At 39.9% G+C, this 14936-nt stretch overlaps 1 protein-coding gene across 1 annotated transcript in view; it reads left to right on the top strand.

Annotated features, from left to right (window-relative positions):
- The window catches only part of LOC139712084 (uncharacterized), a 125014-nt gene extending 114238 nt beyond the window's left edge, over positions 1 to 10776 (top strand). Inside the window, exons 21-30 of the mRNA XM_071623920.1 lie at positions 716 to 1062; positions 2831 to 2989; positions 3755 to 4046; positions 4671 to 4729; positions 5521 to 6362; positions 6976 to 7146; positions 7863 to 8000; positions 8874 to 9017; positions 9450 to 9658; positions 10591 to 10776. Of these exons, the coding sequence (XP_071480021.1) occupies positions 716 to 1062; positions 2831 to 2989; positions 3755 to 4046; positions 4671 to 4729; positions 5521 to 6362; positions 6976 to 7146; positions 7863 to 8000; positions 8874 to 9017; positions 9450 to 9658; positions 10591 to 10776 (2547 nt within the window). The remainder of the gene's footprint in view (positions 1 to 715; positions 1063 to 2830; positions 2990 to 3754; positions 4047 to 4670; positions 4730 to 5520; positions 6363 to 6975; positions 7147 to 7862; positions 8001 to 8873; positions 9018 to 9449; positions 9659 to 10590) is intronic.
- The last annotated feature ends 4160 nt before the right edge of the window (positions 10777 to 14936 follow it).

The following is a 14936-nucleotide window of genomic DNA, read 5'->3' as shown; positions in this document are numbered from 1 at the left end:
TTACTTAATGTTTGGAAATTATTATGAAAACTGAAAATTTGACAGAAAAAAAAAAAGGATAGTTTTCCTACTACCCTCCTCTTCGTTTAATCTTCCTCCTCCTCCTCCTCCTCTTCTTTCTCCTTCTTGCTCATAACACCAGATTATTGTTGTAATAAAAAAATTGGCATAATTGCAGCACTTGACACACAAGAAAATGTAGTGTATTCAAGCAGCTAAATCCAAATTCTTTAAATTATTATTCAGCTTTTGTAAATCATGGTGAAATGGAAATTGCTTTGTGCTTAGATATTCTGGATCTTTTGACAGTTACAGGTAAGCTACTGTGTAATGAATTTGCATCTTTCTTTTTTTTCTCTCTTTTTTGTTGATACCAAGAGTGCTGTTTTGAATCACATCATTCAATCTGCCAGTTTTAAGGTGTGCTTTCTTGCTATCACAAAGTTTTCAAATGGTCCAATAGAAATATAGAAATATTTGGTTCAGAGGCTTGATATGGATTCCATGTAGTGGCTTGCCTTCATAAAGAGCTGTGAAGTTGTCAACAATTGTCATGAGAATCAAATCTTATTACGAATACAAAGATAATGAATTGATAGGTGAAAGAACATTGCAAGGAAAACTAAGTTTTATAATTACTTAATGAGAATAACTGAGTGCTGAGAACAGATCATGTGACAATTTGTCCCTGTGTGGTTGCACCTTGTATGTCCAGCTTCTACACACTGTGGAGAATCTCTCAGATGCCATGGCTGCCTCAGGACCCCAGGAGACCAGGGAGAGACCGGACTACTCCTTCAAGGATTTCCAGGATCCAGCGAGAAGAACTCACAAAAGGGAGAGTGATGCCCCTCCTTCAGGGGCGTTGGCTGCGGCATCAGCCCCTGCTCTCGCTTCTTCGTCATCTGCGGCTGCTCCCACCGCTCTGGATGATACCAAGGAGGAGAGGAGAGAGGCCAAAGAGGAAGGAGATGGGAAGGATGATGCGGGAGGCGGGGAAGGGGAAGATGAGGAGAGGATCGATGGAGGAGTGGAAAAAGATGGAGAGGGTGAATTGGAGAGGTGAGGTGAACCATGGTATCTGTTACAGGTGTGACAATTTCAGGCAATGTGACAATCACTCTAACTTCAATTATGTACTTTTAGCAGTTGTTATGGTTTGTAGACAAAATGGAATGGAATGGTTAATGAGCCACAATCTCTGACATGCACATGTTATGATTGACTTGGAAGAGAAGATAAGCAGACTCAAATTTGTGATAGAATTTACAATTGTGGATGGTGTGCCTCACACCTAATCCTTATTCAGCAAACAGTAGTAACTTTCTGTAGAGCAGATATATTGCAACTCTGTTAGATTGGTGTATATCACAATGTAATTCACATTGATGAACTCAGAGTGAGTTTGCTCAATTTTACAATCCAAAACTATCAACTGAGAACTCAACTGAGATCTAAGAATCATCAAACACATGGCAAGTCCTGTGTGTGTTACAAATTTAGAAGTTGTGCTCTTTTAGTTTGTGCTACGTGGATAGATAAACTTCAGTTAGAAGTTGTGATGGTTTGTGTTTAGGGAGGAAATACTGATGAAAATGTCTTAATGCTTGTGGTGAACTTCTATGGTAAAACAGGCAGGTGTGTCCTATTACATGATGTGGAGTATCACTTGGACTTCTGCTCAGTATGTGAAGTAGAAGTTGACTATTCATTAGCCTAAGTGGACACTTCCATTATCGTTTTGTTTTATTTTTATGCCTCCGCCAACGAAGTGGCCGGAGGCATTATGTTTTCGGGTCGTCCGTCCGTCCGTCCGTCCGTCCGTACGTCCGTACGTCCGTCCGTACGTCCGTCCGTACGTCCGTCCGTACGTCCGTCCGTACGTCCGTCCGTCCCGTTTTGTTTTTGTCGATATCTCAAGAACCGTGTGGTGGTTTTACATCAAACTTGGTATGAGGGTATATCCTTGGGGGATAATACTTTGTGTGGATTTTAGGGTCACAGGGTCAAAGGTCAAAGGTCACAGGTTATTTTGTGAAAAAAAATTGACATTTCATGTTTTTCTCCATATCTCGCAAATGGTTCAAGGTATCTTCATGGAACTTAGTATATATGCTTGTACCGATGGGCAGTGATTATCTAGGGAAGTTGGGGGTCATGGGTCAAAGGTCAGGGGGTCAAAGGTCAAGGTCAACTCCTCAAAATATCACTACTTTCCTTATATTTATGCAATGCCTAAAGGTTTTTTTTTTTTTAAACTTGATGTATACATGTATTACCCAATATATATTCTGTATGAAGTTTCTTGCCCAAAGGTCAAAAGGTCAAAGGTCAAGTGAAAGTGCTGAATTGCACTTTTTCCTCCATATCTCAAAAGTAACTCAGGTATAATCATGAAACTTACATATTTATGCATGTTCAACCTAACAGTGATTCTCTTTGGAACTGTGAGGTCAAAGGTCAAAGGCCAGGTTTAGATAATGCTATTTTCCCATTTGATACTGAAATTATATTTTTTCTCAATACCTTGAAACTAAATGCATTTAAACTTATAAAAGGGCCAAAAGTCAAGTAAAAATCATCAGTTCCCCAAATACCTGCACTCTGACATTTTAATCATTCATCCAATTGAACCTAGTTCTAGGAAAGTGAACATTCAGCACATTAAATGTGTCAAACCGGTCATTTTTATATTTTGCCAATTGTGTGAAACTGTCATCACACATTGTCAAGACATTGTACTATAGACCTATTAGGAGAACCATGAATTATTGCGGAGGCATATCAGTCGCCATAGCGATATATCTAGTTTTCATATATCATATTGTAGGACGGAGGTGACAGAGGGAAATTTGACCCTGGGTATTTCGGGCATCAGCGGAGTCAGTGACATCATAGCAGAGGTCATCGCAGGCGATGAGATGGATGCGGAGGAGTTTGGTATCACGGAGGAGCAACAGAAGGCCGCCCAGAGGCGCGTTAAGATCAGGTGTGTGTAATCACCTTCTGTTGCATGGCTGATCATTCTAGTCCTGAAGTTGATGAAATTGCCGTACTCACGAGGTTTAAACTGGCCGTTTAATCCGAATGATGTCCACTGTCATTCACTGAGCCCCAAATGAGTTAATTGAGGTTCTCTTGATGAGTTAATTGAGTGTGGGGTTAGGATGAGCAGCACCATTAGTGGTTACAAAAAAGAATTAACCTCAGTGGAGATGTTGAATGATCATTTTAAATGCAGTAATTATTGATTGATGTCAAATGCCTCTGATTACAGAAACACACACACAAAAAAAAAAAAAAAAACCCACCACTGATTGTCTGTTCATGGCAATTGTGTGAATATAAAAATGATTAGGATAGCAGAAAGTGTGAAGACTTTCCCTTCTCTCCTTATTGCTCAATTCATTAAACCTCAGGATCACTAGAGGAGAAGTTTTTCTGTTATTAGCAAATGCCAAATACTAGAAGAGCTAGAAAACACCTGTGAAAAATGTTGCTCCATTTAAAATGAATGGTAGTTTTCAGAGATATTTCATTCTATGTAAAAACTGCCCCTGCTTTCCTTTGGAATCCTCTGAATATAAGTTTTATCGTTTACAGAAAAGCCACTCTAAATAATACATATTTAGCTCTATACACAAATGCACACAATTTGTTTGACGACTTGGGAAAAACCACTGCATCCATTCTGAGTTTTGAATTTGAATGTTATGAACCCATATCTCATCATGTGCACCATCTCCCTCCCCAGGCAAGCCAAGTACGGGGACGATGACCTGGCAGATCTTGACCTGACCACGCTGACGGACAGACAGCTCCAGGAGATCTTCTCGCCGCGGGACCAGCAGCAGCGGGAGGAGCCACCCGAGCCGTGGCCCTTTGCCGCCAAGCCCAAGCAGAGGCCCAAGGAAGAACAGCAGAGGATCAGGGAGTGGATGGAGAGAAGGAAGAAGGAGCAGGTGGTAGAGTACAAGAAGAAGAGGGGGGAGAAGATAGAGGCGGAGCATCGACCGTTCAAGTCCGCTGCAGGGGCTCTCCGTCAGGTAAGTAGTGGCGGTGCTGCAGGTGTGGCAGCGTGCTATTAGTAAGATGCTGTCCTTGGTTCTGTGTGATATGATGATAATAGTGATGATGGTGATGCTGCTGATGACAGTGATGATGAGATGATGATGATGATGATGATGATGATGATGATGATGATGATGATGATGATGATGATGATGATGATGATGATGGTAATGATGACTCCTCATTTGGCACAATGTGCCTGGTTGATTCCGATTGCTGAAAAATACCTGTCACCTTGGGGGAACCACAAGGGGTTGGCATCAGTCGCCCGTTGGTGATAATGGCAATGCTGATGACAGTGATGATGATGATGATTATGATGAGGAGGAAGAGGGGGAGAAGAAGGAGGATGAAGATTGCACATGATTGTATAAATGTAGGTAATTACATATGCTTTCACTGATGACCTAAAGATTTTTACAGTTACATGTTTTGATTTCTCAATGTGCATTTTCAATTGTGCCGCAAAGAATGCACGTTGATACAGTTCTTATGCAAATTCCAGTGCTGTACAAGATACATTATTGTCAGCATTATTGTCATAATGTGCTTAATCAATATTTCATGACCCATTTTATACTCTCCTTTTCAACCTGCAGATTCCAACATCCACGAAAGAAATCAAGAAGGCTGAGAATGAGAAGAAGATGAAGAGAGAGTAAGTCCCAATGCAAGTAGTCTTTTACACATGGTAGCATTAGTGTCAACCAGAGTATAAGTTGTGGTTTGTCACTCCATCAAATCAAGTTTTTTTTTAAATTTTTTGTTTGTTTGCTTTTTTACAATGTGCTTTTCTTTCATCACCTTTGAGCTTGAAAAGGCCTTCCTTTGTATAAATGTAATATGTTATGTAGTGGAAGGCTTTTGATTCGCTCACAATGAGTTATTTGTATAAAATGCCAAATTTTGTTTTGTTAATAGATTCATATTTTGCAAGTTACTACTAAATAAACCTTGCGTGACGTACCTGCTCGTACCGCTAGAGAGACATCAACAACTGGAAAGAGTGCTTAAATAATCTAGTTGATTTAATAAGATAAAACTGGAGATGAGCTTTGCTTTTGGTGCAGGAGGTAATTAGCACTTTCTAGCTTTGGCATCAGTTTAAGCAGAAGTGCTTATTCAAACCCACATGCACATGCTAGAAAAGTAGGTTTACTTGTTGGAGACTGCAGGGTTAGGACAAAGTACTGTAAATGTGGATATTTTTGCGCAACAAATTTTTCGCACTCAGCCGGGTAAGATAAGTTTCTTTTGTCTAAATTCCGCGGAATCAAGACATCATTTACTGGCACATATGGCAAGGAAAAATATTTGCGTGCTTTTATTTTCGTTCTAGTTTCTGGTTGCACGAAATGCGCGAAAATTTCCATGTTTACAGTATGCCAAAATTGAAGTTTCATGAAGTAATGCTAGTCTGTTTCTTTTCCTCTGCTCTTCCAAACTCAGGCTGAAGCAGAAGGACCACTTTGAAGACAGACTAATCCAGGCTAAGGCTCTAATGGCAGAAATCTTTGAGGAGAAGCCAAACATTCCCCAGAGACCGCCCCCATCAAGACCAGCTAAGACCACCAAGCAAGCAAAGACCCTCGCAATGGCCCGGCAGACACCTCAGCCAGCTTCAAGCAGACAGCCCCCAGCTGAGCAAGGCCCTGGGCCGTCTGGGCTGGCCAAGACTAGAATACTTGCAGAGGATGCTGGCCAGAGCCGAGACGACTGGCTTGGTCCTTCCAAGGAGGCAAGGAGAGATGATGCCCACCCTGTTGCCAAGGGAACCTACATGTTTATTGACAGTGGAGCATTCAGGGGCAGACAGCCTTTGGCTCCTCGCCAACAGAACTCAGAGAACCGGGACCGTGGAGACGAGTGGGACAACAGGCTGACGGCCGATCACAAAAGCAGAGCCAGGGCGGACAAGAGACCCCAGCCAGCACGGCGGACGCTGCTGGGCAGCTTGGAGAGGTCCGTGCAGTTTGCTGAGCGGAGGTCCAGTGATGAGGACTTACAGCTGGTGCTGGAGGAGATGTCCGACCTCGTCGCCCCTCCGTCAGACAGGGAAGAGGAGGAGAACGATCGCGATGTCGACGACGGGAACGTCACACTGTTGCAGTACATGGACAGGTCCTACAAGGACATCGTTAGAGTTCAGAGACCGGAGGTGACGAGGAAAAAAGATGCGACGCCAAGGAGATCAAAGACGTACACAGATATGCTGCAGGAGATGAAGGCAGAGGTCGGCTCCAGTAGGGCGCCCTCTACCAGTGACCTGAAAGCCAAGCAGAGACTCTATGGTAAAACTTATGATTCATGATTAGCTACTCAATCATCTTGATTTTCTATTCTTTTTCTTCTTCTTTTTTTTTTTTGCATTTGGAATATGGATGACAACTGTCCAAAAAAGAAAGAAAAAAAATGGAATTTCGTCTAGAGAGTGGTGTGCAATATATTCTTCTTGTGGGTCAAAAAGGGTTTTCAGTTGGGTCTTTTTTTTTTATTGGTATTAGTAAGAAGATACTTCATTTATTGCGGAAGTGGATTTTTGCGCACAATTGATTTCTGGCACTTGGCAAGGTAAAATGAATTTTTGCGTTTTTCTTACTTCCGCAGGAATTAAGACATTAATTGGTGGAACATGTAATGAACAAACAAAAAATATCTGTGTGCTTTTATTTTTGCGCCAGCATGTGGTCACGTGAAACACATGAAAATTTCTATATTGCCAAAATTTCCACTTTTGCAGTAGTTTAAAGGCCAGTTTATTGAGTGTCATGCTGTTTATTACCTCCCAAGGGTCCACCAGCTCGAGTATGTCTTGATAGATTTAGTTTATAAGAAAACACGTCATTTTGTCTGAACACCACCGGTCAGTGATTTGAATGTTGTGCCTGTCTTCTGTCTCACCAGGCTCCAAGCGTTTGCCGGGATGGAACAAGAACAGGAAGCAGTACCCTCGGACGCCCAAGACGTACACCCAGCAGCTGGCCGAGATGAAGGGGGCCAGAGGTGGGGAGGGTCAGAAGACCAGGCTGATTCAGAGGTCAAGACCCAGACCGTCCTCTCAGAGACCTGCCACAGGTATTGACAGACAAAACGTTACAAGTGGTATGATTGCGTCTTATCTAGACCTAGTGATGTGATGGTGTCCGGCTGTTATGAGGATGTATGTTCGGAAAAGAGAGAACGCAAAGTTGCAGTCTCTGAGGACCCCATTTAGGGGGCTGAAGAAGACCTCAATTTTATCACAAAATTTGGTGGCTTGGAGAATCAAAAAGCTGTTGTGATATGATAGTATCTTCTTTTTTCTTCTTTTTTTAAAGATAGCTAGTTGTGGTCATTTTTATGCCTCCACCATGAAGTGTCACCGGAGGCATTATTCTTTTCTTCTTCTACATCTGTAATTACTGGAGCTTAGCTTGTGTATGTTATGTGGTAAGTGTTTAAGTGGGTGAAGAATAATGAATATTCATGAGCAGCCAATGAAAGCCAAATTCAGTCTTCAGAAGTTGGTGGAAAACAGATGCTTACAAACAAGCAATAAACAAGCCAATAAACTAAAGAAATTTGGCAAGAGATAATGAAGAAATGTAGAAGTTCTTATAATCTTCATCCATTGCATGTCAAACTTTTTTTCCACACTAAGCAAATCATCTATGAGAAATGTCTGATTATTGTTCAAGCACTACAAATGTTCCCTCAACTTTCATCTTATTCATTATTGTGAGAAATTTAGAGATATTGTGCCTTAAATGAATTATATTTTCATGATGGAATGTAAATCCTTTTGTCTTTAGCCACAATGACCCTTGGTCAAACTCGACGTCAGCAAGTAGAGAGGAGGGGAATCACTCCAGAGCCCACTCCACGGTCTTCAACCCCATATACATCCAGGCTGGCCGAACTGGGCAACACGGGTACACATAGGGGGAGAGGTGAGTGTAGGAAGTCTAGATACAGACTTAAAGAACTCAAGCTTTATTGTTGTTATTTTTTCAGGGTTGTGTGGTGCACTAGACATCGGGGCATTAAAACTGGTACCGAAAAAAAACCCATAATTTTGTACATATTCCTTTTTTTTTCGTGTGAGCAAAAGACTGGAAACGAAAAACTCCTCAGAGGTTGAGTCTTTTTTTTTAAAATCTGCATTTTTTTTTCAGTTTTTTTTTTTTTGGGGGGGGGAGGGCAGTGTAAATGCTCACTCCCTAGCTCACCAATTTTATGCAGGTTTTTGATGACATGTAAATGGTACACACAAAAAAAAAAAATTGTAGTTTTACCCATTCCAGTTTTTTGTAATGTAAATGATGAGATATGATGAGACCTAGCTGTGGAGTCCCACCTGTGGGATTAGTTTTTAAGTTAATCCTAAGACTTTAATTCAGTCAACATTCAGATGAGGAACTGTTTTGGCCCATTGGATACGACCACAGACCCTTGTTCATGAGGTTCTTGGTTCAAGTCTGCTGTCAGCAGCAGAAGTAGAATTGCAGGCAAGGCCATTGATCCCCATTGCCCAGTGCTTTTGATAGGACTTACAGCCATCAACCTCTGGAGTCTTGTGTACAAAGCATTTAATTGCTCCTGTACTAACAGCATGAAGTAATTTCAAATTCTGCTCTAAATCCAGTTAATGCCAGCAGACATTCTCAGCATATGAATTCCGTCTGGTATTTTCAGCAATTGTACGGCTGCACCTTAGAAGTTATTAGTGTTGTTGCCGCTGATTTTCTGACAGATTGGTTAACTTGAAATTAAATGAACTGACTCATTCTTTTTTTTTTCTGTACCCTACCTTATATCTCCAGAAGCCATTGTCAGCCCCAGACAGAACCCAGGAATGAGGGTGCGGCCCAGGGCTCATGATCCAGTCCCCTACGTTGACAGGCTCAAACAGAATGCAGCAGAGGCTGCAGGGGCTGTTCCTACCAGGAAATACAGGACTGTCTACGGTAAGCAGATTCTCTGTTACACAACCTGACGTAAGAGGAGAGAGTGATGTGGTCTTGAGTCTTCTGAGGTTGCCATGACACGGTTGAAGTGGTTGTACCCACATCTTGTGTATCAGGTGGTAATGTTTTGACTTTGCAACACTCCCATTGGTTTGTGCAAGGAATGTCATATGAGTTATGCTTTTGGTCAGTGATCGAGCAATAAAAACCTCCGGTATGTATGCTGTCAAAACTGTACAGTAATTTGGTACAAAATATGCATTTATTCTTTGTGATTCTAGCAGAATGAGAAGAGAGATGAAGTAAAGATTTGTTATAGGTTAATTCAAGACTTGTGGCGCAGTGGTATCATCATCTCACTCACATCTGAATGTGTTTATGTGCGTGCATAAAAGGATTTTTTACGTAGATGTTTACAATTTCCTCAAACAGGCAAAGGAGAAGCCGTGCCCACAGCCACCTACACCTACAAGGCTGCATCCCTGCACACACCGTCCCCAAGGCACCAGCCCTATGGAGTGGGGTCCAGGAGAACCCCAGGGGGCGGGGCGGAGGAAGGGTCAGATGTGAGCGACCTGAGTCCCTGGAGTGTGTCGGATGATGTGAAGAGGATCCTGGACAATGATAGTGACCTGGATGAGGTCAGTGATTGGGGGTTGGTTGGTCATTAAGGTGACCAGCAGTAAGACCTATTTTTATAGTGCTGTCATTTAGCGATGTATTTCCTTGTATAACATGTGCTGATTTGTCTAGCCGTAACAGACTCTAAATAGAATACCTGGAGTGGTTTACCATGTATTGAATTATATCTTCAGTGGAATCTTGATTCGACTGGAGAATTTGAATTTTCAATTCAATCTTCAAAAGTTCAGTGTTTAATTAACACATTCTTTTTAGGATTTTGATTTCCCCAAAGAGCTTGCACAGGCTCCACACTATACTAATGAGTCACTGTAAGTCAGAAACATTCGCGGCATGAAACTTTCCCATAATTGCACGTGGCATTCTGTGCATTGGTAGACAAAACTCTCACATACATTCTATTTTTGTGAATCATGGCTCCGCGCAAAATTTGTGAGAGTGTTCATGCGCATAAAAACGTTTCATTTCACAGTAATTACAAGAAGAAATGAAGAGCAGTACTTTAAGGGCTTCACAGAGATATGACTGAGAAATTAATTTGAGGTTCCAATACAGGATACCGTAGAAGATCCTTCAGTTACAGTGGTCTATTACAACTGTAGTATTATTTATGTTAATATGTACTTGTTGAAGGATGATGGTTTGGTGTGTGTATTGCATGTATGTATTTTAGACTACATTTGTATAAAAAAACAAAAACAAAGAAAAGAATGATGATAACAATGTACAGGACTTCATTTGGATTGCTTATTCCTCCTCTCAGGAACAGTTTCCGACTGAAGTAATGACAGTGAATAAAATTAAGATAAAAAAGAAACAATGCCAATGTGTGTTTGACAGTCAAAGTGATGAAGCAAATCTTTACGTACTGTATCCAGACATGAGTGATATAAACACCAAAATATATTCCTCTACTATTGTCTTGCAATAGGGCCTTCCAACGATTGTAGAACCTCGGTACGAATTCAGCGACGTCGACGATCAGGATTTGGGGGAGTACGCCGACTACACAGCCTCCGTGGACATCAGGGAGTTGGAGGAGATCGTGTCTCTGGAAAGCGGGAGCATCGTCATCAACTGGGATGAGGTGGATGAGCTGATTGAAACAGTTCAGTGAAAATCATTAGCGTTACTCCTTGATGCACCCTTCAGCGCTAACATGATATTGAGTACCTGGGACTGTGCAATTGATCCGAGCGGAGTATACTTGTTTCACCTCTTTAAGTGGAAATTTGTTGCAAGTCTTTGTACGCTTTAGCAACAGAATAGATGAGTGGAAAGGACATTCTTTTTGAAGGATAAAAGAATACATAGATTTAATGATTTAGAGGGGTTTTTTTTTTTCCATTTGTGATGAGATGTGGCTAAAGGTAGTGAGCAGCTGAGCATATAGACTTTATCTCCATGCTGGATTACAGTCAAACTTCATCTTCTGAATGCTTGGTGATTCTTTTCTTTTTTTAATTATTTATGTATTTATAATAATCTTGTAAATTTTAGTTCTACTTTAGGCTGATGAATTTATATTACCCATAAAGGAATAGCATTATGGAGTTTGCTGTGGATTTTCTGTTTGCTATACACTGTCCTATGATTCTTTTAGTCCATTTAGAATTTAGGAGCTTTTAAGATTCAGTTTGTACAATAAGATAGAGATATTTCCATTTCTTCCCTTTTTTCACCAAACATACTTCATTTTTCCCATTAGATACGATGACTGTCAAATTCTATTGTATTTGATTCTTTTTTTTCCTTTGATATCGTAATTATTATATTTGTGTAACTTTCCTCAAATTTCTTCTACCATAATCCCTTTAACTATTTACTGTAGGTTTATATGCCACTATGTCGGTTTGTTCAGTACTTCTGAGACAATACTGGAATCACTTATTCACAAACATGTGCTTTTAGAATGCTTGTGAGATATCTTTTTTCTCTAGTTTAGTACCAATATTGTCTAAGACCACCATATCCTTCTCATGCATACTTTGACATGGCAATAAAAATAAAAAAAATCTCAAGGCATCTCAATGTATTGATTTGTCTTAAAAGTACTAAACACCTTGCTGTCAGAGTTGCATGGCTTAAAGGGAATGGCTAGTAACTGATCAGTGGGAATCAGTGGGAATCCGGGGGATGATTGTTCCAATCCTTGTGGGATTCATTTAAAGAGTACATTTTATATCTATTGTTGTGTGAAAATTATTTGCTTCAGAATGGTCTCATATTCAAGTAATGTGAAGTTTAATTGCCCCGTCACTGTACAGGCATGCTAACCTGCAAACATTAAGCAGCACATTACTTGAATATATGAGACCACTCTGAAGCTAATAATTTTCACACAACAACAGATATATAATGTACTCTTAAATGAATCCCACAAGAATTGGAACAATCATCCCCCAGCATTCCCACTGATCAGTTACTAGCCATCCCCTTTAAGAGATAATTCATCATGGCTGTGGTTCATAAACCTTTCTCTTTGATGTGTATTTATAATGATATATCCAACACCTTGAGAAGACCTGAAATATTCCAAGTCATACCTAGTAGATCACTGGTAATCAACAGTGCTTTGTTGTTCGGAGGGATAGCACACTTTTATCAAGTACTCATACAATATAAGCTAGTGTACTCAGTGAGTAGTTTAAATGCTACATATCATTCTTTACAAGGAGGTACTTTGAGAGCAACTCTGAAGAGTAACTGTAAAATGTTCTTAGTTTCACAAAATGAGAGACTGTCCTGTTTTGTTCTTTGCTTTTCAGGAGAGAACATTTTGGTTGACGTAACACTTGAGAATGTCACTCACAGATTCATATTTTTGTGCAAGACAAACATTTGACACAATGAGAAATGAAGGGACTTTTTAGACCCTCTGTGATAAGAGAACAAGTGAAGAATAATTGTTCAGAAATACGTTGTATAATCTGTAGCTCATATTTTGTTAAAAGAGCCCCCGCCCCCCCCCCCCCCCCCTTCCTCCCTCCCCGAAATATAGAAATGTTTTAAAGTTACCTTGTCTTTCCAAGTCTGTTTTCAGGAAAAAAAAAAGAGATATCATAGAATATCATTTGAGATTAATTCGGGTCAGAATCCCACCACCCCCATGAACTCAGTTTTGCTGCTCCAAAAACAATTCTCAAGGGAAGAGCTCACCGATTCAAGAAACAATTTTGTCCTGTACAATGCACACACAGTACATGAAGTTTTAGGTTTTTGTTCTGTTTTTGCGTGTTTGTTTTTGTTTGTTTGTTGTTGTTTTTTTGCTTTGTTTGCATTCTGTAAAGGAAGTTCATCGCATTTATGTATACAACTGTATACATAAAATGAAAAGTGATACACTGTATAGAAAACAAAATTTGTGCAAATTTTCTCAAACCTTCATTGTTTTCAAGAAAACTTGGTTTCTACTTCTGTCGTGGACACATCATGCAAAGTGTCAAAAAATTGAAGTTTGTTCTTGTAGCTTACTCTAAATTTACTTCAGGCAGGTAGAGATTGTGTACGTTGTATATGTACAGCACAGCATTGTGTCAGTGCCGTTTGTCTGAAATCTCTTTCGGAGGTTGGAATGAGACGATACACAACTGGGGACTTCCCCGAGGTTATCAGTGTGTATGAGATAGTGTGTAGGGTGTGACCAAATGAGTTGTTTGCAGCACCTCCCGTGTGTCAAGCTAGGGTCCATCTTCTGTGTGTTCTTTGTCGACAGCCAATAAACTTCATAACGACCTATTTCAACTCATGCATTAATGTATGTGTGTGTGTACAAATACGCATATACTTGTATGACATACTGTATCGTAATGTATTAATGCAAATATAAGGACACAAGAGCAGGTAACTTGTACTTATTGATCTGTACTTTTTATTGTATTCACAAGAGCAGTATTGTACACTATTTACATATTCTCACTGAGAAGTTCTAATCAGTATTAGCAAGGCAGCCCTTGCACACCATGAATGTAATGTATTCATGTACATAATTGACAGAGATTAAAAATGCGAGAAAAGATGAATGCCCTTTCTGCTCTGATCTCTATGTTCGTACTGTACACCTGACTGTTGAATTCATAGAAATTGATACATGTACTCAATTGCAGTAAGGCCCAAAGAAGACTTTGCCCACTGACTATTTTAAGTGAGTTTTCTGCTTTAACTCTGATTTAAAAAAAAAACCAAAACAGACAAACACAAATCTAAAGCATATTACATTCAACCTTGCCCAAGTCAAATCTATTGACTGGAGAAATAGCTTCAACTTAGAGACTGTTTTAGATTTTATGAGAGATTAAAATCAACACAATATATACGAAAAGAGGACTTGAAAAGACCTTCGACTTTCTGTAAGGCGATTATTCGACTTGTGCAATGTTGACTTCAGCAAGGTTGACTGTTTTTCGGTAAAATTCATCAAGGGAAGTGTTGACCAACTTATAATTCAAATCTGTCTGACTTAAACAAATCTAAACTGACCACAGCTATTCTGACTGGATTGTGCAGCCAGCAATCTTGGCTATGGTATGCAAAACCCATCAAAATCTTCTTCCTGTGGCAAATTTCCTTTTTTTTTTCTTTTTTTTTTTAGGAGAACAGATAGATACAGAGTAAATATATCCTTTCCAACTGATTGGCAGATACAAATTAAACCATATTTTTCTGAGACCCTCGATACTGCTCTGAGCAGAGTGGAGACCATACAACTGCCCTACAGGGCTGAGGCAAAACCAAATCATATCTACATAAAATTAGCAAATAACAAAAATGCTCCAAAAAAAGATCAATGGGTTTGATGAGTAAGCTGCTTAATACATATCAAGTACAGTGCACTCCTGTTATAGGGAAGTCCTCAGGACTGACAGTTTTCTTTTGTTATTTCAAAATTTCGTTATGACCGAACAAATAAATAAAAATACATACAGCGGATAATGTTGAGGCCTGAGTATTAACTTCCTTAAAAACAGAACTTCGTCATAACCATGTTCGTTATAACGAGAGTGCACTGTAATGGAATGGAGTTTTCTCTTGATTGTTATTTCTGGACATATTAGATAAACTATGATTGAAAGAGTACAAATGTATTTCACTCGGTATGAACATGGAAACAATGAAATTCTAGAACACAATGACTGGCACTGAATTCACTGCCTTTTAACAGATCTATATCCTGAAGCCTTAGATTGATTACTGTAAAGGCACATGAATAGGAAATGCTGTCATTCTTTGCCTTCAAAATGATACACAAAACAGATCACAAACTGTCAGTAAACACAA

The sequence above is a fragment of the Diadema antillarum genome, unplaced genomic scaffold (genome assembly GCF_040938485.1).
Source record: "Diadema antillarum isolate AM-2024a unplaced genomic scaffold, OU_Dant_1.0 seq00001755_RagTag, whole genome shotgun sequence".
Taxonomy (NCBI): Eukaryota; Metazoa; Echinodermata; class Echinoidea; order Diadematoida; family Diadematidae; genus Diadema; species Diadema antillarum.
The sequence above is the reverse complement of the archived record's forward strand: the minus strand, read 5'-3'. Positions and strand labels throughout refer to the sequence as shown.